Genomic DNA, 24333 nt, shown 5'->3' with positions numbered 1-24333 from the left:
AAAGGCGCTTGTTGAGACAATCGGGTCCAAGTTCGTATAGGGCTTTGTGTGCGTGGGTGAGGAGACGGAACGTTATTCTCTTGTTGACGGGGAGCCAGTGAAGGTCTTTCAGGTGAGCGGAAAAGTGGTCTGTGCGGGGAATGTCTAGTATGAGTCTAGCTGAAGCATTTTGGATGCGTTGGAGTTTTTTCTGTAGTTTCGCGGTGGAACTGGCGTAAAGGGTGTTTCCGTAGTCCAGACGGCTTGTAACCAGTGCGTGGGTGACCGTTTTTCTTGTTTCGGTGGGGATCCAGTGAAATGTTTTTTTGAGCATGCGTAGGATGTTGAAGCATGAAGATGAGACGGCGTTGACTTGTCTGGTCATCGAGAGTGAGGAGTCCAGGATGATGCCCAGGTTCCGTGCGTGGTCCGTTGGTATGGGGGCTTTTCCTAGGGCCGTTGGCCACCAAGAGTCGTCCCAGGCGGAAGGGGATGAGCCTAAGATGAGGACTTCCGTTTTGTCCGAGTTCAGTTTCAGACGGCTTTGCTTCATCCACTCGGCTACTTCTTTCATCCCTTCGTGTAGGTTGGTTTTGGCGGTGGTTGGGTCTTTGGTGAGTGAGAGGATCAGCTGAGTGTCATCAGCGTAGGAGATGATGTTGAGGTTGTGTTGACGTGCGATGGTTGCGAGGGGGCTCATGTAGACGTTGAAGAGGGTGGGGCTGAGTGATGATCCTTGCGGGACGCCGCAGATGACTTCGGTGGCCTCTGACTTAAAAGGGGGGAGGCGGACTCTTTGAGTTCTTCCAGCGAGGAACGAAATGATCCAGTCCAATGCTTTTCCTTGAATTCCGATGTTTCTGAGGCGATGTATCAGGGTCCTATGGCAGACTGTGTCGAAGGCTGCGGAGAGGTCAAGGAGGATAAGGGCGACTGTGTCTCCGTTGTCCAGTAGTGTTCGAATGTCGTCTGTTGCTGCGATGAGGGCGGTCTCGGTGCTGTGTTTGGCTCGGAAGCCAGACTGTGAGGAGTCGAGTGATTTGTTGGTTTCGAGGAAGGTGGCGAGCTGATTGTTAATGGCTTTCTCAATGACTTTGGCAGGGAATGGGAGGAGCGAGATGGGGCGGTAGTTTTTGAGTTCGGTGGGGTCAGCTGTGGGTTTCTTCAGAAGGGCGCTGAGTTCGGCGTGTTTCCAGCTTTCTGGGAATGTGGTGGAGTTAAGGGAGTAGTTGATGACATCTCGGAGATGGGGTGCGATAATGGAGTCTGCTTTGTTGAAGATGTGATGGGGACATGGGTTTGTAGGGGATCCTGAGTGGATGGAGTTCATCAGGCGAATGGTCTCTTCTGTGGTGATTGGGTTCCATTCGAAAAGGATATTCGGAGGAGGTAGCGGTTCGGAGGTGAGTGGGGTAGACTGGTTTACAGGTTGGCTGTCAAAGCTGTTATGGATGTCGGCGATTTTGTCATGAAAGAATGAGGCAAGGGAGTCGCAGAGGACTTGAGAGGGGGTGATGTCGTTAGAGCTGGCGGTAGGGTTGGTGAATTCTTTGATGATGTTGAAAAGTTCCTTGCTGTTGTGGGCGTTGTTGTCTAGTCGGTCTTTGAGTGCTGATTTCTTGGCTGTCCGGATTAGTTGGTGGTGTTTGCGGGTGGCGTTTTTGAAGGCGGCTTGGGTGATAGTGTTTGGGTCTGTTTTCCAAGTTTTCTCAAGGGAACGACAGAATTTCTTGGATTTCTTAAGGTCATCGTTGAACCAGGGGGCGTTCTTGCTTCCTTGCTTGATTTGATGTTTTTTCAAGGGTGCTAATTTGTCGGCGGTTTGGGTTAACCATTGTGTGAGGTTGATGGCGGCTTGGTTAGGGTTCGTTGAATAGGCAGGGGGTTTTTGAAGAAGCGATGTTGAGATCTGGTCGATGGTGATTTTGTTCCAATTTCTTCGCAAAGTTGGTTGAGGGTGGTTGTGGATCGAGGTCTTATTGTAAATAAAGTGGATGCAGCTGTGGTCCGTCCAGTGGAGGGGTGTGGTATGAGTGAAGGAGATATGCTTGCTAGAAGTGAAGATAGGGTCGAGTGTGTGTCCTGCATAGTGTGTGGGGGTGTTGACAAGTTGTTTGAGTCCGAGATTGGCGAGATTGTCCAGAAGGGTGGTGGTGTTACTGTCGTTGCTCTTTTCCAGATGGAAATTGAGGTCTCCCAGTAGAATGTATTCTTCCGAAGGAAGGGCGTGTGGGGTGATAAAGTCAGTGATGTCTTCGTTGAATTTAGTACGGGGTCCTGGTGGCCTGTAGAGGAGGGTGCCCCTAAGTGTTGTCTTGGGGTCGGTGTGGATCTGGAAGTGAAGGTGTTCGGCGATAGCGAGGTTGTCATCTGAGCTGGTTGAGACGCGGATGGTGTTCTTGTGGACGATGGCGATGCCTCCTCCTGTTTGGATGGGGCGGTTCTTACGGATGATCTTGTAGTCGTCCGGGATGGCTATGGTGATGTCTGGAGCTGAAGAGGCATTCATCCAGGTTTCTGTTAGGAAGGCGATGTCCGGAGAAATGTTGTCGAGTAGATTCCAAAGGTCGATGGCGTGTTTGTGAACCGAGCGGGTGTTGAGAAGGATGCATTTGAGGTGGTTGGTGTTGGCTCTCTGTTTGGTATTTGTGGATTTAGTTTGGGACTTGACGCAGATGAATTTGCAGGAGTGGCAGGTGAAGGGTCCATGGGTGTGTCCTGGTGCTGCTTGGGCGCAGTTAGTGAGTCGGCCGGGGTTGAGTGCAAAGAGGGAGGAGGCGTCGTATGTAATGCGGGGAGGAAGGGTGAAGCGGGGACCAGGGGGTCTGGCTCTGGGCGCGGTCCAGGCGCGGACGGGCGTAGACGGGCTTACCTTTGGCGCACCTTCGGCGCGGCTGAAGGGCGTGGACGCTGCGCGTGTGGACATCAGTCATAAATGGAGAGTGGAGGGGGCGGAGCGTGGGAGGGGCAGCAGGGAGGCGGTAGCGGGGATGAGGGGCGGGCCAGGGGATACCAACAACAAAATGGAGGGTCAAAGGGAAAGCGAGACAGGGGCAGCAAATACACAAATGCGCCGAGTGAGCAATCAAATGAAATATATGCACAACAGCCTCAGCGATGCAGACAATAGAAATAATAATCACAACACCCTGAGCAAGGTCGCGCTATTGTGTCAATCAGTTCGTGCGGCGCTACGCGTGAAAAGCGCTAGAATGTTATGAGGATCGGCAAAACAGAGTTATGGTAATTACAGTAGTAACGATACCGATTATGCGTAAGCACAGAGCGTCGTAGCTGCAAGTGATCAGGAGCGTAGGGGAGCGACCGTTCTGAAGAAGGTCCAGGCAGTCATATTCTAACAAGCGTGTCACTGGTTTTGATAAGTCTAACCAGATAACATTTCACTGTAAACTATTCTTTTACTTTTAATGAGATTATAAGGTATAAAATGTATGGAAACAAAAGAAGGTCCGCCGTTCTATGTGAATTTATGAAAGGCCCTCCAAAAACCAATGGAACTGCATCATGCCCTTATTACCCATTAAAGACTAATGTGAATGGGATGCTTTTAAGCGACTCAGTTTGCAAGGCAGGTCAGGTAGTTTAGTTTATAGACATAACTGAGCTGCGTCTATTGCAAACCGAATGCAAATAGATAAATATAAACATTGTGAACTACTGGTTTAAAGTTCTGTGTGGAGTTTCTGAGTGTACAGGAAAATTGGCGCCTGTGCTGGTAGAGGTTAGTGTAAATTGTAGAAAAGAGATATTGGACGGTGCTACAAGTCAGAGGAGACCCCCAGAAACCTCTTCAGAGAGTGGCCAAGGACCACTCCGTAAATGCAATACAACGAAAGTCTTGTGCACACGTTCCGGGTCGGAATTATCACCGGCAGCGTGAACCCCACATCATTGGATTGACACAGCCCTGAAGAGCCACGGGCCTAGTGCTCGCTTGACGAAACACGTGTCGGCTTCGTTGAAGTTACTCTTCCAGCAAGGAGGAGTCAATACATTGCCTTTTGAAAAGAAACCATACATATGGGTCTACCTTGTTGTTTCATTTCATTATCACTTTGTTTTGTTTATTGAGGACTTCCAAAATATACTTAACAGAACGTGTGCACAAGACATTCGTTGTATTGAACTACTGGTTGACAAACCCATAGAAAAAGGAGAAAGAAACTATTCTCTAAATACAGGTCGCCTGTGTAAAAAGAACAGGCAACTGCTGGGGGAGGGATTAAAATACACGCGGCTCAAATATTTATACAGCTCTATAGTCTTGGCAGCACGTGAAACTAAATAATGATTTTATGCACACTGACCGTTTAACTATATGGCTAATATTCCACTGCGCACAATCTTTTTTTTAACAAATATAGGTTCCATTTTAGCGTGTTTATCCACTTTAGGTAAAATGGATAAACACGCTAAGGTTGAATCAATTTTTGTTCATAAAAAATGTCAGTGTTCTGGTGAAATGTTAAGTCTTATTAAACTATGGGAGTCAATTAGAAAACATTATGTAAGAAAGGCCCCAGCAGCAGAACTCAAATTGAGTTATACCACAGTCATTTTGTGGGCGGGTACATCTGAAAGTGGAAAATCTGCATACCATATGGAGGGCTCAGATTATATTTACAAGCGAGACATGCAAGGCTTGACCTACAAGGAAACCATTAAGTGGACCGCAGTCATAAATCACAGCCCTGAGAAGTGGTCACTGTGCCAAAATATTGATGCTGCATGCTTCTGGGTGGAAGCCGACAAAACCACCACACTCTTAAGTGTCTACCAACACGCCTTCATTGTCTTAGTTATGACTAACATTAAGTAGTGAACAGAGTAACTTCCAAGACAATGACAACAATGAAAAATAAACTGAATATATGGTCATATGAAATGGGCTAAAAGTCACCAATTATTTTTGAGCAAACATTATAATGTATTCAACATAAATAAAAAATCTCATATGCATGCACAACTCTTCCAAGTGTGTAGTTTTTAGTTTAATCAAGTTCTGACCCGCGCCCAGGGGAGGTTCACGGATCCTTCCTCTTCCTCCTCCCCCTCGTGCATGGCCAGGCTGCAAGCCTGAAAGTGGCGAAGGCGGGTCTTGGGCAGCTGTAGGAGCACTGACTGCAACCCGAGGAGAGGTAGCGCTGTGTGTGCTGCAGAGTTGGGGGACTGATTAACGAAAGGTGAGGGCTGCCCCAGTATGGGGACACACGCAAAAACAAAACACAAACACCATGAAGCGGACACCACATCTGGTAAAAAAAAAAAAAAATGAACGGCATGGATTGGGGAAGGCAGTGGAGGAAGCATCCGCAGATTTCTTTAATTAATACAGTGCATGATTCACGAACCACGAAGCTCAGTGTCTGTGCAGCGAGGGGTGGGGGGGAATGGAGCATATTTAAAAGCTATAACACAACGTCCATATCTGGGTGTTATAATAGATGCTAGGGGCACGGGTAAAAACCAGTGTGCTGCACAACAGAGAAGAAACAACTCATTAATTGCTGCATTTTCCAAACTTCAGAATAACTTAAAAGGGCTTCCCCTTAACCAACTATTACAAATGATGTCAGTTAAACATGTGCCAACCCTTGCATATGGAGTAGAGACCTTAAGAGGTTGTGCTGACAACACCATAGATAAGCTAGTGACAGGGACCTACCGACGCCTGTTTAATCTCCAGCGACATTCTTCACCGGCACAAATCCGACTTGAGTTCGGACTTAAACGACAGAACCTAAATAGCTTAGGAGCTTATTTAAAATTCTGCCACAAAATTAGAAGGGATAATAATTCCTCGCTTATGACAGTGGTTTGGGAGGCAATATGCGATAATAAACACAAGCAGGCCCATGAATATTTCAAACTGGCGATAGATACGTTCAATGCGGAACAACTATGGGCCTTACCTCTTTCACAGGTGGCTTTTAATAAAATTATAAATGGGTGCAGCAAAAAAAGGTCGTCTTTATGGGATAAAGCAGTACTGGCAAAGAGATCCCATGCATGGACAGTTATTGCTTCGTACGGTATGCTAAAACCCCAAAGATATTTAGGAGACTCAAATAGCCAAAGGGCAAAGCTGAAACTGATGAATCACCGATTTGGAAATAGCCAATTTCTTGGAGACGCCCCTACATGGAAATTGATGAGTAGTGAGAGGGCGTGTCGCCTCTGTTATTACAAGAGGGAAGACATTTGTCATATCATCTGTAGCTGCCCTGCACTAATAGAGGAACGTAGGAGGCTGTTATGGTCGGACTTTAATAGTCAAATTATACGAACATGCCGACAAGCAGTCATAGCTAGTTTACAAGGAGAAAGCTTGCAATTCACGGGTAGACTTTTGAAGTTTATAGAAATAGTGGAGAAGAAATTGCTTAACTGTGGACAATGAGGATAGTTTTATGTATATTTGGTTTTATACATTGATGAAGTTTCTTTTAATTATGTGGTCTTAATAATGTATGAAATGTAAGAAGAATTGTATAATGTTGTTTTAATTGTAAGTTTTTAGTAACTGAACAATAATTTTTTTCATTCATTTTCATTCACAACGTCCATAACGCGGACACCACACTGAATTACTAAAAAAGAGTTTGGCAAGCAGCTATACCCGCACAGCAGCCATTGCTACTGCTTAAAAAAGTAAACAAAATTGATGGGGAAAAAATTGTGCAGCAAGCCACAAATAAAAAAAAAAAAAAAAGAAGGAGGGGGTGACGCCATGCTAAAGCTGCTTTAAAGAGGCAGTGATGTGTCTGGCAGGTGTGTGTGCTTCAGCAAGACACTAATTAAGTAAACAGTTCTCCCAAACTCCTAATGAAAGGTACAGAGTACGGACACATGTAAGAGGGGCTGTCCTTACGGGATGGATGTACTATGGAAGGAATACTAAGCCTATTGACGAATCAAAAGGCATAATTTACAAACAACTGAAAGAGGAACCAATTGTGAAGATGGGCGAAAAATGAGCGGAGCTTAATGCTCATATCGAGAATACAGCATGTCTCTAAGAGATAGCGGAAGAGCGACCTAAAAAAAATGTCAACACCATTAGGTCTTGCACAGGCAAAACCTACGGGCAATGCCAATGCTCGTTTTGTTTCAATACAGCCATGCTTCACATCGGAGGAAGAGTCCGTTTACAAACTCGACCAAGGAGCTACTTTTAAGGCTGTGGTTTTGGTTTCATTTTATAGTTGAACACTTTGCCTTTTTCTTTTGTGCATTTCTAGACGCCGCTTGATTCTCAAGTGCTTGGCAATTCTTATTAATCTTATAGACATCTTTTAATCAAAATTGTAAAGAAAGCCCCAATCTAAAGATGTTTATTTCTGTTGCGATAACTGTTAAATAATCCGACCAATCATGGTTTTCCACAGGGCAGTGCACATTAATACTCCTAGCATTCACAAGATGTTAAAGTTAGAGGACCTCCATGATTGTTCTGTTAATATATTTCCTCCGGATGGAAAGATCTTATTTAAAGGGTCACTACATTTCCATTGTGATTGACAATGTCACAAGCTTTTACTGGGTAAAATGGAGAACAAAACAGTGGAAAGGTTACACATGGAAAAGTTGGTTAAAGAAGCCTGTGGGGGAGGAGCTTTCCTTGCTTTAGAATTATAGTTGTGCATCTTACACTGCTATGCTTCTTCTCTGAACTCCGCATTCCTTAATACCATCCTCATTTCCATGCTTTGGTTGTTTTACATGCTTTGGTTGTTTTACAAAAGGAGAGACATCAAAGAAATGCGGTCATAGTCGAGCTCAGATGCAAAAAGTCAATAGTTATAGCAAATAACACAGGAGCAGTTTTATAAAGAACGAACCCGACCAGAAGGTACTTTAGCAATTTACGCGAGTAAAAGTTGAATTATACAAGAACTTGTTTTTTTGGGTTTAAAGGTATGGGGAGATTAAGTGATTTGCCCATCTGGATCCCCAGCTCCAAAGTCAGTAGATCTGCCTGTTATGCCACATCCTATCCGCTCAATGCAGGATGCCATTCCTTTTTGTTTGTCAAGAAGATGACTGTGGAGTGTGAAGCGAAGACACTTTGCTCACGTTTTTAATGTATTTTGTGCAATTTGTTTTCTGCATTGAGTGCAATAAGAAAAATACAATTCTGTCAGCGGAAATGTGTTTGACACTCGCACCATTGCCTTTCCTGTAAATATGATAATTTTGAAGCTGTGAAGCAAGAAGATGGAAGATGGCAGTGGACAGGTGGTGTTAGCGGGGTTTGGAAGCAGGACAGTGAACATAAGTGAAAGGGAGCAGAAACAGTGGGAGGGGAGCATGTTGTAAAGGACACCAAATGCGATGTAGTGCATGCATAGAAATTCGTTTTATTTATTTATATGTTTACTTACCTGTTAAAGTCCGTAATCCATACATTACAACGCCCACCCTGCCCCTCCCCCTCCCTACGTCACCGCCCTGCAGTTACACCTACCACTGGCCGTGGCTGGCTCACACACTGACCAGTCAGATCAGCCTGTCGGGTACTGTCTGAATGTCCTGGGGCTGGTTGCAGCATGCGTCCTAAATGCCAACTTCACCACCAGTTTTGGGCAAAGGTATCTCATCAAAGCCAGCAATTGGACTACCACGAGTGTGGCCTAATCAAAGCCAACTCATCAAGTAGGCGAGGTGTATTCTGGGGCCAAACCTTCAGCACACTGTGGGGTACTGCAATACCAACCCTGATGCCAAGAGGCAGAGTACCAAGCGAAAATGCCCCATCTCGAAAACAGACAAACCTGTCAAAAAAGTCACACTGCATGACAACACATGTTATTAGCCTGTGTGCAGTGACATAATTAAATTTGGGATGGGCTGTGTGTCACTATTCACACTTCATCTGATAAACTGGATGTCCAACCAGAAAATATAGTCTACACATATTTTAACTGGTTTTCTTTTACTCATAATATGGACTCACTGAGACAGGATAACCAGATCGACAACATAACACTACAGCGTTTGGCTTACAATACTTAATGTCACCAAAATGTTTGCATTAGTTAGAAGAATTTCTTCAAACTGTCGAACTGTACTTTCATTTGGAATGACCGTCTGGCAACATGTACTCTTTGGTTGAATAGCCCCCATGAGAAGATCTAAGGGTGAAACCACTATGGGTTTCTGAAAACAGCCAATACAAGGAGTTTAGAGAGGCCTGTGCTATTTTTATTGGGAATATCATCGAGACATTCACTCAACCTGGGTCGGCTTTTGAAAAAGGGACAACTCAGTGTACTTACTGCCCAAGGCTGGTGGACTTAATACATTATTAGGAATTGTACCGCCCTTTATACATCATTTGACTTGGAGGACTACTGATTGACGCCAAGTATTTTGTAGTATCATCTGTTCATGGTTCAAGGAGATGGTACCCTTAATGCAAGATAGTGCCTACAAGACACTATGCCAAGCTTTCTTTATTCAGTGATGGAAGAAATATCAGTTTTCTACGTATATGTTATGTCGTATTCAGTTTTGGATGCGTGAAAAAGTGCATGATGTATGCCTGCCTTAATCATAACAGACAAATAAAAAATAAAAAGGGCACACCACTGCAAACCTCAGATAGTGGTGGTATGCACAAAACCAAGTAATTCACATCAAAGCATCTCCTTTCAAACTGAAGCTGCCTCAGCAACTGCTCTAAAGGCTGCCTAAAGCTAAACATACCCTAAACCAGAGATCCTATATTGTCCACGGTCAATAGTTAACCTGTACTGGATGAATCACACACATCCATTGGATAACATGATGTTTGTTCAACTAGGTGTCTCAGAACCTGGGAGAACAGCAAATCTCTAATTGTTATGAAGATTTGTAGAGTGCACTATCACCCAGTGAAGTATGCTGGCGCTGTAGTGCATGGCTTAAATTACATCAGGTCTATCAGTGCAATATATCCAATTAAGAATACATGTTTCGTAAAGAGCAATGTAAAATTACACTCACTGTGCCACTGGATTCAAGCTAGCCTGGCTGATATGGGGTGATGCCCCGACACCAGTTCCAAGACGCTTGTTTCCGTCCAGGGAGGACCTGGCTTGGCAGTTCGGTCTGGACTGTTCCCATGAGACACACGTTCAAGACTGATTTGCATATAGCTGGGTCTAAACTGGGGTGGCATGGTGAGCAAAAGAACAATGGATTTAACTCACATCCATTGACTGGGGGAGAATGTTTGATTTGCTCTGCATTCTGTCCATCATCTGTATCTTTTGCAATATATCATTGGCTCAATGTGCCACTGGATTCAAGCTAGCCTGGCTGATGAGGGGTGATGCCCTGAAACCGGCCCCAGAATGCTTGTTTCCGGTGCAGGGAGGACCTGGCTTGGCAGTTCGGTCTGGACTGTTCCCATGAGACACAGAGTCAAGACTGATTTGCCTATAGCTTAGTCTAAACTGGGGTGACATGGTGAACAAAAGAACAATGGACTTAACCCACATCTATTGACTGGGAGAGAATGTTTGATTTGCTCTGCATTCCGTCCATCATCTGTGTCTTTTGCAATATAAAATTAGAGCATGTTGAAGTATGTATGTATGCAAATATGGAACACCTGGTTATGTTCCCATGAGGCATTCTTTCACCAATCACTGATACCACTATGGACTGCAAGGCCCACAAATAATTGTCTCTCTTAGTACAAATGACCCCCCCAGAATTACTACCACATGAATGTACTGCGTCCCTCAGCAAATTAACCCTCTTCAAGATGTTTCTCAGTACATTTACACAGGGTTGCAAATACCAGAACCCCCGCCCAGTCAGTACAGCTAAGACCAGGAGCTTATATGTCACCGAAAGTTCTCTTTCACTCAGTACAGCTACGACTCTGTCCCTCTAAACAAATAGATGCTATACAGGAATACCCATCCCAGAACGCACTATTAAATGACGTTTGTTTAGTTACAGTCTCCCAAAAACACACAGGGTCACAAATACCAGAAGTTCCTCCTCTCCCATCAGTACCGGTAAGACAAAAAGGTTACTTATCTCAGGATGTTCTCTTTCTTACTCTACTGCTACTCACAGGATGACTCTGCCCGACAAAGCGGTCTTGGGGAAAGGATGTAGCCTTACGGCCAGGGCGGTCGACCTCGAAGCTAGGGAACTGGGTTTGAGTATTGGGAACGACTTAATTTCCTTGTGCCTAACAAAAATATATGTTTCCGATAATGGTGCTCATGTAAAGCCATCTGATATCTTCGGGTGTAGTTATATACAACTCTTTAAAAAAAAAAAAGCTCTAGACATTCCAGAATACACTGTTTCCCTCAGTACATACGGTCGTCTAGAAGACGTTTCTTAATACAGTTACACTCTCCCCTGACAGCAGGCAGGATGACACTACAAGAATGCACCCCACTCTGCACAGGTAAGACCGTAAGTTTGTTTCTGAGCGTTCTCCTTCTCCAAAGAGTACAGCTACACCCTCTGTCAACCACCTGTCGTTCTCTGTCTGGCAAACCTCAAAGGTACATACACTGGGGCAGGCATGTACTCAGTGTGCGCACGTACCGTGCACACACCAACACGTCTTTGTTTTTTGTATAACGCAGCCCAGTCACTTTATTCAGGTATGAAAACATGGGAGACGCAACTACGTACACAGGTAAAGCACATACATCACAGAAACCCTTGAAGAATGGTTTTTTTCAAAGTTGTTCTCATAGCTTCCTCTTGTTGGGGGCATGCACCTTACCTAGATATCGACACATACTGAGAGGACAGCTTAATATGCTTCACTAATCACAATAATAAAATCAGTTATGCTTCAATAAACATAAACACCCCCAGGGCTACCTCTCTCAGAATTCTCTCACTTTGACTGGGCACAAATACCCTTTGCCAGGGATAGATGTGCCCAACACCCAGTCCTAAAGACCCCGCCTCCCCTCACCTGGGTGAAGGCTTCAGACCCCTGGCCGGGGCACAGAGCGAAGATCAGACCGAGGAAGAGGGGCATCAGTGACAGCCGGTGGGGGCTTAGGGCGCGCACAAGGGGGTTCTCTAGGTCTCTGCTGCTGGTGACAGCCAGGCTCCGGGGGCACCGCGCACCCCCTCGGTCCACGGCCCCACGGTGAGCCCCTCCGCATTCCATGTCGCTCCTCCTGTGAACCTACAACAAACAACCGCTTCCAGAACCTGTGACACTGGTAGGACACTTCTGCTATCTCTCCTTCCCATCTCCAGCCCTGGGTTGGGTCAGCTGACCTGCACGCGGAAGTGTCTGACACGCGGAAGTGTCTGAATGCTTGCGCGAAGCCTGACTGACGCCGTCTCCGTGCCAACAGGCGGCCATCTTGTAGAGGCTATTGCCAGCTGCCTGCAGCAGAGCAGGTAAATAAGGGTCCCTTTATACCTCATTTACAAAAAATACCAAAAAAAAGAATTAGATGTCCAAATGGGAGGAACAGCAGCCTTGTTTTACGTAATTCACTGCTAAGTGGAAATATACACATCAGTATTTGTAAAACATTCATTGTTTATCTTTTTAGCAGCATAAGCTGAGAGAGCAAGAGACACAACTGAATTTAAGAATTTGAGTAGTGTTCCACGGTACCTGGGATCTAATGGTAGCTCACTAAAAACGTTTGGCGCTTTATTGTCAATATCTTCCCACAAAAGATCATAAAAGACATCTATTAAGAATATACATGCCAATATTCGCAGGCAAGAGGGAGAATTAGGAAAATACAATTGTGTAGATTTAATTCTCCATTAACTTCAACGGAAGGGAAGTAAGTTATAGGAGGAATATAGGTAAAATACTTACTGATTGAATTACAAAATCAGAAGTTTCTACATAGGTGCCAGGTTTTCAGATTCCTTATGTGTAACATTTCCAAGAATTCAGGGTGCATATGAGTGACATTGTATTGCCAAATGTGTGACACTTTGAGTGACACATTAAAGCGAGTAAACTACGCTATGAAGTCTGTGTAAAAAGATAAATATCACAAATCTGGAGCTTTCACTTGGCCAAAGTGCAACATTTCCATGCAGGAGTGATCCACATTAAAAAGAGGCCTGTAGTAAATGTCCTCTTCACTGTTCTTCTCTGGCTAGACTGTACCATTGTTTCAAAACCTTACTCTTTCGTTAAGGGAGGGGGATGTGATATATTATGTCATCATATTAAATTTTTGTTCTTTTCTCAGCTAATGATACCCCATGCTAAAATCATCACTTGTTGTGCACTACTACTTTTGGTTCTTCCTATTTGTGTACTTCCCTGTTGATTGGGGCATTTAAGGTATTGTAGCTGATTATTCCTTTGTTCTGCTATTACTCCATAAAGAGAGAGGATGTGTAGTAAATGTCCTCTTCACTGTTCTTCTCTGGCTAGACTGTACCATGATGTATATGACATCATAGAATGCCAGGGTGTCCCTCTAGCTCACTGTGCCTTTCTATTACTGACTGTGGCAGTTGGTCATCTGAGGCTGAGCTGCCAACAGCGAGCTCCTGGTGGGGTTTTCCTTACAATCTTAACCTGTCTATCTAACTTGGAAGGAACTAGCAATAAAGGATCTTAACATAACAAGTGGACTCTGCATCATTCATCTACCACAACTTGGCGACGATTCTTAAAAGGATGAACCTACGCGTGATCTAGAGATAAAGACTACTTAAGGAACTATACAAATTAAAGGAAAGAACTCAAGAATTCAAGACTTTCTAAGAGACTTCATTTCACAATTAAGGTAACGCCCTGCTAACCCCACCAGTGTCCGAATCCACCTGGACAGCCTACAACGAGGGCGTGTGTTTCACCTTAATGTCTGTTGTTAATTTGCGCGTGAGGTGTTCTTGGGCACCATGGAGTTTTAGGCACTGATTGCCTACTGGACGTGCTCATTTGTCTGTAGACAGCCTGCAATCCGGGTCTTGTGTGCTCTGAGAGGCTTTGCTACAGCCTCTGCCTGCTCTCCTCGCTTCTGCCCTGTGTTTACATACGAGCGTTCACTCGAGAGCCTTTTTGCCTGGTCTGGAGCTCTGGTGTTGTCCGACTGCACACGAAACTAACCGGGCGTCCCCAGTCTGTCTGTCATAAACCTCACGACTCCAACTCCAGACACTCTCCGAAGATAGTGCATGCAACATACGGCTCTTTGCTGCTTTAATTGAGAAGTGCATGTCTACAGATCAGCGCATTCAGGGACCGGCGTTGTTCTTGGCTGGCGCATTCAAGGGGGCGCTGCGCTATTTCCAGCTCGTTTACTCACCGTCCTGGTCCTATTCAATTCAAAATGAAAATTGTAAACCAGATCCCAATGCATTTCGGTTCATGTCGAACCCTTCTTCAGGGGATTAACATAAATGTTTCCTGTGTGCGACGCCCGGATACAAATACAAAGTCAAAGTCAAAGTCAAAAGTATGCTTTATTCGAGATTTCACTCATAAAAGCAAGAACGTGCTAACTTTAAAATTACAATTACATTTACAGTCAATTATATTAAAAACTAAAGCATAACATTTACAGTTTATGACTCGATAAACAATTCTAATTTTGAAAGATTTCATACAATACAAAATTAGCCATTTTTAAAAAGTAATATATAAAAAGAAGTTAAACAAGCATTTACAATGCAACGGTCTCGGCATTGCAAAAGTTAGAGCTATTAGCATTGTAAATGAACGCGAGTTTAAGGTCTTCACATTGTAAATGACAAGGTCTTTTATTTATGTTTTAAAAACCAAAACATAAATAAAAGTCATTGTCATTTACAATGCCAATAGCTCAAAGGCGCCTAATGTGTATGGCAAACTACAGTAGCCTCCTGAGGAGTGCCCTTTCACTTAATTTTTTACAAATGAAAGCCCTGGCACTTTTTTTTTTACAAATTAAGCACGAGTGGTGTCCGTGTCTGCATGGCAGTGGTGGTGTCCGTGTGTGCATGCGAGTGGTGGTGTCCGTGTGTGCATGGGAGTGGTGGTGTCCGTGTGTGCATGGCAGTGGTGGTGTCCGTGTGTGCATGGCAGTGGTGGTGTCCGTGTGTGCATGGCAGTGGTGGTGTCCGTGTGTGCACGGCAGTGGTGGTGTCCGTGTGTGCACGGCAGTGGTGGTGTCCGTGTGTGCACGGCAGTGGTGGTGTCCGTGTGTGCACGGCAGTGGTGGTGTCCGTGTGTGCACGGCAGTGGTGGTGTCCGTGTGTGCACGGCAGTGGTGGTGTCCGTGTGTGCACGGCAGTGGTGGTGTCCGTGTGTGCATGGCAGTGGTGGTGTCCGTGTGTGCATGGCAGTGGTGGTGTCCGTGTGTGCATGGGAGTGGTGGTGTCCGTGTGTGCGTGTTCGTGTGTGTAATGAAGGAAGTGATGAGGCATACACACTTAGGCAACTGAAAAACAAAGCAGTGCCTCTTTGACTGGATTGTCATCCGTTCTTTACTGTAAAAAAAAAAAAAAAGCATTTGCAATGCAATAGGTCTCGCATTTACACGAGTTAAAGCTATTGGCATTGTAATTGAGAATGCCTTTTATTTAAATTTAAAAAACCAACAAAAAGTCAGTCATTTACGATGACAATAGCTAAAACTCAAGTACATGCGAGAACTATTGCATTGCAAATGCTTGGTTTTTCATGTCGCTGGGTCACACATCAGTCTGCCCCAAATCACACACTTTTGTGAGATCTCCAAATGTACAATGCTAGAATAATAGCCATGGGGCTACCTCTCCTCACTAGGCGCGGTCCTTGAACTGCGCCATAATTACTGTTAATTGTACAACCTTTAACTCACTACGAATGCTAAAACGGAGTCTCCACTTGAAGATATATCCGTATATATTACATCGCAGCCATGTCTATTAGTCTCTTTAAACACACATATTCTCCAAGTACAGTAGTTTGGACACTACTCACGGCCCCATCGACCTTTGTGCTCACATATACGTCCTCGCTGTTTACTGTGTCCTCCTTTCTATACAGCTCACCTCGCGGTTGCTTTGGGGCACTGGGTGCTGTGGTATTGCACTTTACACCTTGTTGGTTCTAGGAAGGATATGGTATTTGCATATATGTGTTAGTGGAACGACCTAGGAAGGCCCCGAGGTTGCTCTATAATCTGCAGCGGGGGCTTCAGACCATCGCTGCCTATGTGGGGCTTCTGCGGACGGCGCCCACAGGCCCGCCCGGCCGTGCAAATAAAACTGCTTTCCCGCGGGTGACACATGGCCCTGCTTTTCTCGAAAGACAGACCCGGAGAATGTACTTGTGTCAGATGGAAATTGGGATCTGTCTACTGTGGTATATAAATAAATAATACCGGATCTAGGTTTTACTGGACATAGCAATAACAGATAGCTCAATAAATAAGAGTCAAGATTCGAGGTAGTAGGAGTATTGCAGGTTTAATACAGCATAAAGGACAGGAACAGGACAACCTGCACAGGAATAGGATGGCAGCTGCCTGGGGGCAGGATCTGGAATGGCTAGCAGGCGTGCGTTTAATAACAATGTACAACATATATATACTAAAACAATTACATAGCATTTCATTGCAATAGGCGTAGCAGTGGGAGGGGCCTATAACAGTCGCGAAAGATAAGGCATAAAAGAGGCGTGAACAGGGCGTATACATAGACATGTGATGCAAACGTAACAGAATATGTCATGAATGGGGCGGAAACATGGAGGGGCTACCTAAGGAGCCGGGACCTCTAACCTAATGGTGCGCGCAAACTGACAATGACGTGTTACTAGGAGAAGCTGGGGGCTATGAACTCTGTGCTAGGAGCAGAGACTAAAGTCTGGAGAGTCAGGGCGACATGTACCTAAACCCTATCTAGTATCTAATGTTTAGGGAACATGTTGATATAAACTAAAAGTCAGGAGGGGAAAGGCTAACAGACTCTAAGACTGAAGCATGCATTATTCTACATGTAGTGCGTGATGAAGAATATTAAATGACCATTAAAATACAGTATTTCTCTTACATGGAACCGTAAAGGCTAGACAATGACGGAAACTATTGATGCGATTCAGTAGCTTTAGGAATGCAGAGAAGGAGGACCGGACTGATAACTAGAATCATAACATACTCTTGGCAGACTCAGAGGCAGAGCCAGGCTGAACCGGGCACTGTGAGGCAGGAAGTAAGTGAAGGGTCAGGAACACAGGTGGGGGCTCGTATCGCTCCTCAGCGAGGCTCAGGAGACAGGAGCTGAATCTGGTGTCCGGGCCCTTTTGAGGCCTAGAAACTGAGACTTTACAATGCAATAACGTGCACACTGAGAAACGTGGCAACGTAACTTTACATAGGCCTAATATTCGTAGTATTCACGAGAACTGGGAACTGGCATACTAGAGATGGACACAACTGTAATTGGGGGACATTTACCTACTTGTAGCCAAGCGGAAGGTATCAGCTCCACGCACCAGTCAAGCAGCGCATCAGTTTCCCAGCCTCCCGAGCCCACCTCTCGCCGCACCCGCTTCGCGGGTGCCGCTTCGCCGGTGGGTGCTGGTAGAGGCACCTTCGTGTAGGATTGAGGCGAGGATACCGGCAGCAAGACTCCAAGGCGGTAAGGGGCGCGAGGGACCAGCGGGGCTGCGAGCGTGCGGGGACTTCATTTCCCAGAAGTCCCTGCAAGACCAAGGAAGAGCTTCCGGTCCGCTCTCCCTGCTGGCCCGCCCCCCGCCCACCTGAGCCAGCTAAAAGCGTCTCTCTCTCTCCACCTCGTGGGACATTTACCTACTTGTAGCCAAGCGGAAGGTATCAGCTCCACGCACCAGTCAAGCAGCGCATCAGTTTCCCAGCCTCCCGAGCCCACCTCTCGCCGCACCCGCTTCGCGGGTGCCGCTTCGCCGGTGGGTGCTGGTAGAGGCACCTTCGTGTAGGATTGAGGCGAGGATACCGGCAGCAAGACTCCAAGGCGGTAAGGGGCGCGAGGGACCAGCGGGGCTGCGAGCGTGCGGGGACTTCATTTCCCAGAAGTCCCTGCAAGACCAAGGAAGAGCTTCCGGTCCGCTCTCCCTGCTGGCCCGCCCCCCGCCCACCTGAGCCAGCTAAAAGCGTCTCTCTCTCTCCACCTCGTGGGACATTTACCTACTTGTAGCCAAGCGGAAGGTATCAGCTCCACGCACCAGTCAAGCAGCGCATCAGTTTCCCAGCCTCCCGAGCCCACCTCTCGCCGCACCCGCTTCGCGGGTGCCGCTTCGCCGGTGGGTGCTGGTAGAGGCACCTTCGTGTAGGATTGAGGCGAGGATACCGGCAGCAAGACTCCAAGGCGGTAAGGGGCGCGAGGGACCAGCGGGGCTGCGAGCGTGCGGGGACTTCATTTCCCAGAAGTCCCTGCAAGACCAAGGAAGAGCTTCCGGTCCGCTCTCCCTGCTGGCCCGCCCCCCGCCCACCTGAGCCAGCTAAAAGCGTCTCTCTCTCTCCACCTCGTGGGACATTTACCTACTTGTAGCCAAGCGGAAGGTATCAGCTCCACGCACCAGTCAAGCAGCGCATCAGTTTCCCAGCCTCCCGAGCCCACCTCTCGCCGCACCCGCTTCGCGGGTGCCGCTTCGCCGGTGGGTGCTGGTAGAGGCACCTTCGTGTAGGATTGAGGCGAGGATACCGGCAGCAAGACTCCAAGGCGGTAAGGGGCGCGAGGGACCAGCGGGGCTGCGAGCGTGCGGGGACTTCATTTCCCAGAAGTCCCTGCAAGACCAAGGAAGAGCTTCCGGTCCGCTCTCCCTGCTGGCCCGCCCCCCGCCCACCTGAGCCAGCTAAAAGCGTCTCTCTCTCTCCACCTCGTGGGACATTTACCTACTTGTAGCCAAGCGGAAGGTATCAGCTCCACGCACCAGTCAAGCAGCGCATCAGTTTCCCAGCCTCCCGAGCCCACCTCTCGCCGCACCCGCTTCGCGGGTGCCGCTTCGCCGGTGGGTGCTGGTAGAGGCACCTTCGTGTAGGATTGAGGCGAGGATACCGGCAGCAAGACTCCAAGGCGGTAAGGGGCGCGAGGGACCAGCGGGGCTGCGAGCGTGCGGGGACTTCATTTCCCAGAAGTCCCTGCAAGACCAAGGAAGAGCTTCCGGTCCGCTCTCCCTGCTGGCCCGCCCCCCGCCCACCTGAGCCAGCTAAAAGCGTCTCTCTCTCTCCACCTCGTGGGACATTTACCTACTTGTAGCCAAGCGGAAGGTATCAGCTCCACGCACCAGTCAAGCAGCGCATCAGTTTCCCAGCCTCCCGAGCCCACCTCTCGCCGCACCCGCTTCGCGGGTGCCGCTTCGCCGGTGGGTGCTGGTAGAGGCACCTTCGTGTAGGATTGAGGCGAGGATACCGGCAGCAAGACTCCAAGGCGGTAAGGGGCGCGAGGGACCAGCGGGGCTGCGAGCGTGCGGGGACTTCATTTCCCAGAAGTCCCTGCAAGACCAAGGAAGAGCTTCCGGTCCGCTCTCCCTGCTGGCCCGCCCCCCGCCCACCTGAGCCAGCTAAAAGCGTCTCTCTCTCTCCACCTCGTGGGACATTTACCTACTTGTAGCCAAGCGGAAGGTATCAGCTCCACGCACCAGTCAAGCAGCGCATCAGTTTCCCAGCCTCCCGAGCCCACCTCTCGCCGCACCCGCTTCGCGGGTGCCGCTTCGCCGGTGGGTGCTGGTAGAGGCACCTTCGTGTAGGATTGAGGCGAGGATACCGGCAGCAAGACTCCAAGGCGGTAAGGGGCGCGAGGGACCAGCGGGGCTGCGAGCGTGCGGGGACTTCATTTCCCAGAAGTCCCTGCAAGACCAAGGAAGAGCTTCCGGTCCGCTCTCCCTGCTGGCCCGCCCCCCGCCCTTTTGCACCTCCTACAAAACAACACTTCCCTCCCGCAGCGCGGGACGCAGCTCGGGCGAAGACAGGGCAAAGACAGGGCCGTTTGAGGCCGTTCGAGGACGGCAGAGGACGGCCCGGGCCCTGTCACCCTGCACCCCACGACAACCCCTCTGGGCCCCCTTGAATTATTTAACGTACATTATTGGGGATCAGGATGCGTCCCAAAACAAGAAGCACGTCCAAGAAAGCAACACTGGTGACGCAAGTGACCGGCCCTATAGACCTGTTTATATCCAGGGTAAATGACACCATTGACAAAAGCATCATCTTACTGGAGAAAAGAGTCTCCTTAGACCTCATACAGGCAAAACGATCTTCGCTCGGCTCAATTGCTACCGCAAATTCTCCTGTCCATCAGGGGGCAAACAATAATAATTGCTCCTTACCCCTGCCACTAACCATCGTTCCAATGGTGACTGTTCCAAACTCAGTAGACTTATCCGTAACCCAATCGGACTCCGATCAATCATATGTTGATCTCGACGCAACTCCTGATCTAGAAGCTTGCCAATCACCGGATGAGAAATTAGTCCAAAGTCCCATTTGTAATTCCTTACCACCTGAGCCAGAAACGTATGTAGAACCAACAAAAACAAAGGAAATCATCACTACTTTCTCAAAGGAAATGCCAATCATCAAGGGAAAATCAAAAATAAAGAACCATAATTTAATTACTCCTACCCCAAATCCCTCGGCAGGTATCCCCTGTTGGGTGGAAAACATGGTTATGGATCTAAAATCTGACCTTGAAGCTAAAATTACAGCACAGATCAAACCACTCATATCAAAGCTGGACAGACTTACGTCATTAATTAACACTAAATGCAGTTGTAAATTAAGTAGAAACGGTCCTGCCCCAACACAGGGAGCAAAGGAAACACCTCAAAAATCACCTAGCACCAAACAAATAACAGGTAAAACAGTTAATCCCAATATTTCACAAATTAAAAAAGCGGCAGAAACACTTCCTTTAGCAAAAAAAGGGAGCAATTTGGAAGTCTCCCAAAATACTCCGGAGGTGGTAGTTCTTCCTTCTGCCACACAAACAGGTTTAGTAGGTCAATTAAAAACAAATAATAGACAAGCAAAAGGGAATCTCACTATCCCACCAGAGACCCCCTCTCAGGAAAATCCATCAGATCTGAAGACAAAGCAACCTCGGCCCAAAATTATTAACTTACCCCCGGAAGCCTCTCCCCTCGTGGTGGTGCTAACAGCGGTGCCCCCACTGAAGGAGGGTACGAGAGAAACTTTTGCAGAGCTGAGGAACAAATGTGCCCAATGGCTCCAACTCCACAGACCATTACCCGCACATATTAGGGGTGACATCTTCTCTGTACGTAGAGGAGACTGGGTTGGTAGAACCCCGAAGGCAATAGCGGGGGATGTCATCAGTATCAAATTCAGGGAGATCGGGGCGTCAAATTATATCTGTAACTCGCCCAATAGAGGTCCTGCTACAAAAATAAATCCCCTTCCCTTGTCTTATTTTTTATCTTCACCTTCAAGGCAGAATTTTCCCTTTTATGCATATCCACCAAACCCCGGCCCTGCAAATCCCCCTGAAAATAACATATATCATCCCCAACACTACTTAGATAGGCCTAATTTCCCACAAAACTTACAACATTCAGTTTTTCAGTGGCAATCACCGGCCTTATTTTCCCAATTCGCACACCATGCAACCCAACACCCCATCAACCTACCACAATATTCACATCACACCTCCCAACAAGGGTGGCAACCTCACCAACCTCAGCAAACAACGCATTTTAGTATCCATCCTTGGCAACAGCCGCGGCAAGGATGGCTTCCCCCATTCAACCCACTAGGCCCAAATCATCATGGCAGAAATAGGGACGAATGGAGAGGCCAGGACCACCGGACAAAGTGCAACGATTCCACACGTTGGGATAGCTGGAATGGCCCCCAATTAGAAAATAGATACAGCCCCCTGGAATGTGTTGATTGACTACCACAATCACAACCTCAGGAAGACTCCCAACCTCAAACAGAAAGCCCGTTAGTCTCCCCAGTCTCAGAGACTCTACCAGTTCCTGAGATCCGAAATGAATTAAAAAGCACAAAAAGCTCAAGGGATAGCGTAATAATCCTGAGCTTGATCTCGTGGAACACTGCGGGATTAAAGACAAAAATAGAGGATGGGACAATCCTGTATCATACGCTTAATCACCAAGTACTATGCTTACAGGAGACATGGTCCCTACAAGAATACCACCTGCAAGGATTTAAAACGTACTCGTCCCTTGCGCAGTCGGGACATACAGGTAGACCAAAGGGAGGTCTCTGTATTTTTATAGCCAACACTATCCAAAACGTTAAAATAAAGGTTATCGAATTGGCACAAAATTTGCAGATCCTTGGTCTTTACTTCCAGAAAAGAGAGTCGATGATTATTATCAATTTTTATAACAATCTGGATGAATTGGACTTCGAGAAAGTCTTGGCCCACCTTCACGAGAAACTAATTAATTTAAGAATGAAACAAAGAGAAGGAGCCCCGGTAAACATATTATGGGCAGGCGATTTCAACCTACACGCCTGTACCAAACCAAAAAGAAAATGTCCCGGCATGGTGACGGAAGAAGGCCTCTTACTCACTCATTTTTCCCATAATAAAATGGGAAGGCAAATGAATGATCTCCTATCCGATCTGGATCTCCAGATAGCAAACACCTCGGATTATGGGGAAAACTCACTTGCACCTACCTACATTGGAAGAGGCTACCAAACTACGGTAGACTTTATAATTATATCAGCGTCCTTACAACTAAGAGTAAAGAACTTTGAAGTAATACCAAATTCCCAAAGCGACCATGCAATTCTAACTCTGGAAGTCTCATTAATTAACCAGAAATGTTCTCCTGAAATAATAGCTAACGCACTGACTCAGGAAGATATTAACATGGATAAAGTAAATGGGTATTCTATAAAATGGGAGAGGACAAATCCAGAGGAACTCACTAAAGAGCTAATAAGATTAGTCCATCCCCAAATTGAAATTTGTTTGGATACAGCCACCAACGATACGGATCTTTTAACCAACTTCGCCCAAATCATGGGAAAAATTAAGGTGTTATTAACAAAAAAACAAAAACCTACCTCATCCAAGCCTAATGGCTGGTTCAATCAAGAGTGCACCAAGGCTCATACAAATCTAAAGCAAGCCCTAAATAAAAAAGAAAGGGATCCTAGAACAATAGCCACTCTCAGAAGCGAATATCTAAAAATAAGAAAAAGGAGGAAAGAGGAACTGAAGCGAGAGCTGTGGAACGAACTTCACACCAGTGCCCAGGAAAAAAACTCTAAAGCTTTCTGGAAAATTATAAGAACTCCTTTTTTGGCAGACGACATTTGCCCAAAAATCGAAGCTGCCATAGACGCTGTAACTTGGGTGTCACATTTCACCAGCATCTTCCGAAAACCAACCCACGATCAAGACCTGGAAGAAGAGGAAAAAATACCCTCACCATACCCAATAGATATAAGCTTTGATATTCCCGAAATTCTCGTGGCACTGAACTCCACCAAAAAAGGGAAAGCCCCAGGGCCGGACGGTGTCCCGGCAGATCTTTTCAAACATCAAATAGATCTCTGGGCACCAATTTTAACAAGAGTCTGCACCGCTACAGCAAAAATAGGAATCTTGGAGTCTTGGACCAGGTCCATTATGGTGCCGATTTTTAAAAAAGGTAATCGCATGGACCCCGCCTGCTATCGCCCAATCTCCTTGTTGGACTCATTGGGAAAAATAGCAGGACGAGTGATTTTAGAAAGACTTCAGGACTGGGCAGAAGAAAGAGGTATCTTATCCGACCTTCAATTCGGATTTAGAAAAGGATTAGGTACCGTGGAACAAGCCCTAAATTTATCATTAATTTTTGGAAAATATGTGCATGCAAAGAAAGCAAAACTTTACATGACCTACGTAGATTTGTCGGCGGCGTTCGACTGCGTCGCCCATACAAAATTGTGGTCCCTCTTGGCACAGATGGGGGTTGATCCTCCACTCCTGAATTTTCTAAGGGAACTCTATTCCTATCCATCTGCAAGAGTTCGTTATGGAACAAAGGGAGAACTGACGGAGTCCTTCGCAGTAGAGCGTGGGGTCAGACAAGGCTGTGTCCTGGCACCCTTCCTTTTCTCCCTCTATACCAACAACTTGGAGGTTGAGCTACTAAAGGGTGCCCGTGATCTCCCCTTGGCAAAACATCGCCCGATCCCCGCCCTGCTGTATGCGGATGACGCCGTCCTTCTCGCACAAACTCCCCGTGAACTCCAAAGGTCCCTTAATAGTTATTCCCAGTTTATGAGAACTCTTGACCTCCACATAAATGTGAAAAAAACTTTTGTAATGAATGCTGGGGTTGGGAAAAAACACCAAAACTCTATTTACCTTGATAGCCAAAAAATTGACTCAACCAAAGAATACTCTTATCTGGGGGTCATGATAGACAATAAA

General features: G+C 46.7%; 1 protein-coding gene across 1 annotated transcript in view; it reads right to left on the bottom strand.

The window, feature by feature from the left end:
* NEU1 (neuraminidase 1) overlaps positions 1–12281 on the bottom strand; it is a 118870-nt gene extending 106589 nt beyond the window's left edge. Inside the window, exon 1 of the mRNA XM_078645894.1 lies at positions 11942–12281. Within this exon, the coding sequence (XP_078502020.1) occupies positions 11942–12142 (201 nt within the window). The 5' untranslated portion in view covers positions 12143–12281. The remainder of the gene's footprint in view (positions 1–11941) is intronic.
* Between the last annotated feature and the right edge of the window lie 12052 nt (positions 12282–24333).

The sequence above is a fragment of the Lissotriton helveticus genome, chromosome 5_1, assembly GCF_964261635.1.
Source record: "Lissotriton helveticus chromosome 5_1, aLisHel1.1, whole genome shotgun sequence".
NCBI lineage: Eukaryota > Metazoa > Chordata > Amphibia > Caudata > Salamandridae > Lissotriton > Lissotriton helveticus.
Note: the sequence above shows the minus strand (reverse complement) of the source record. Positions and strands in the feature narration are given on the sequence as shown.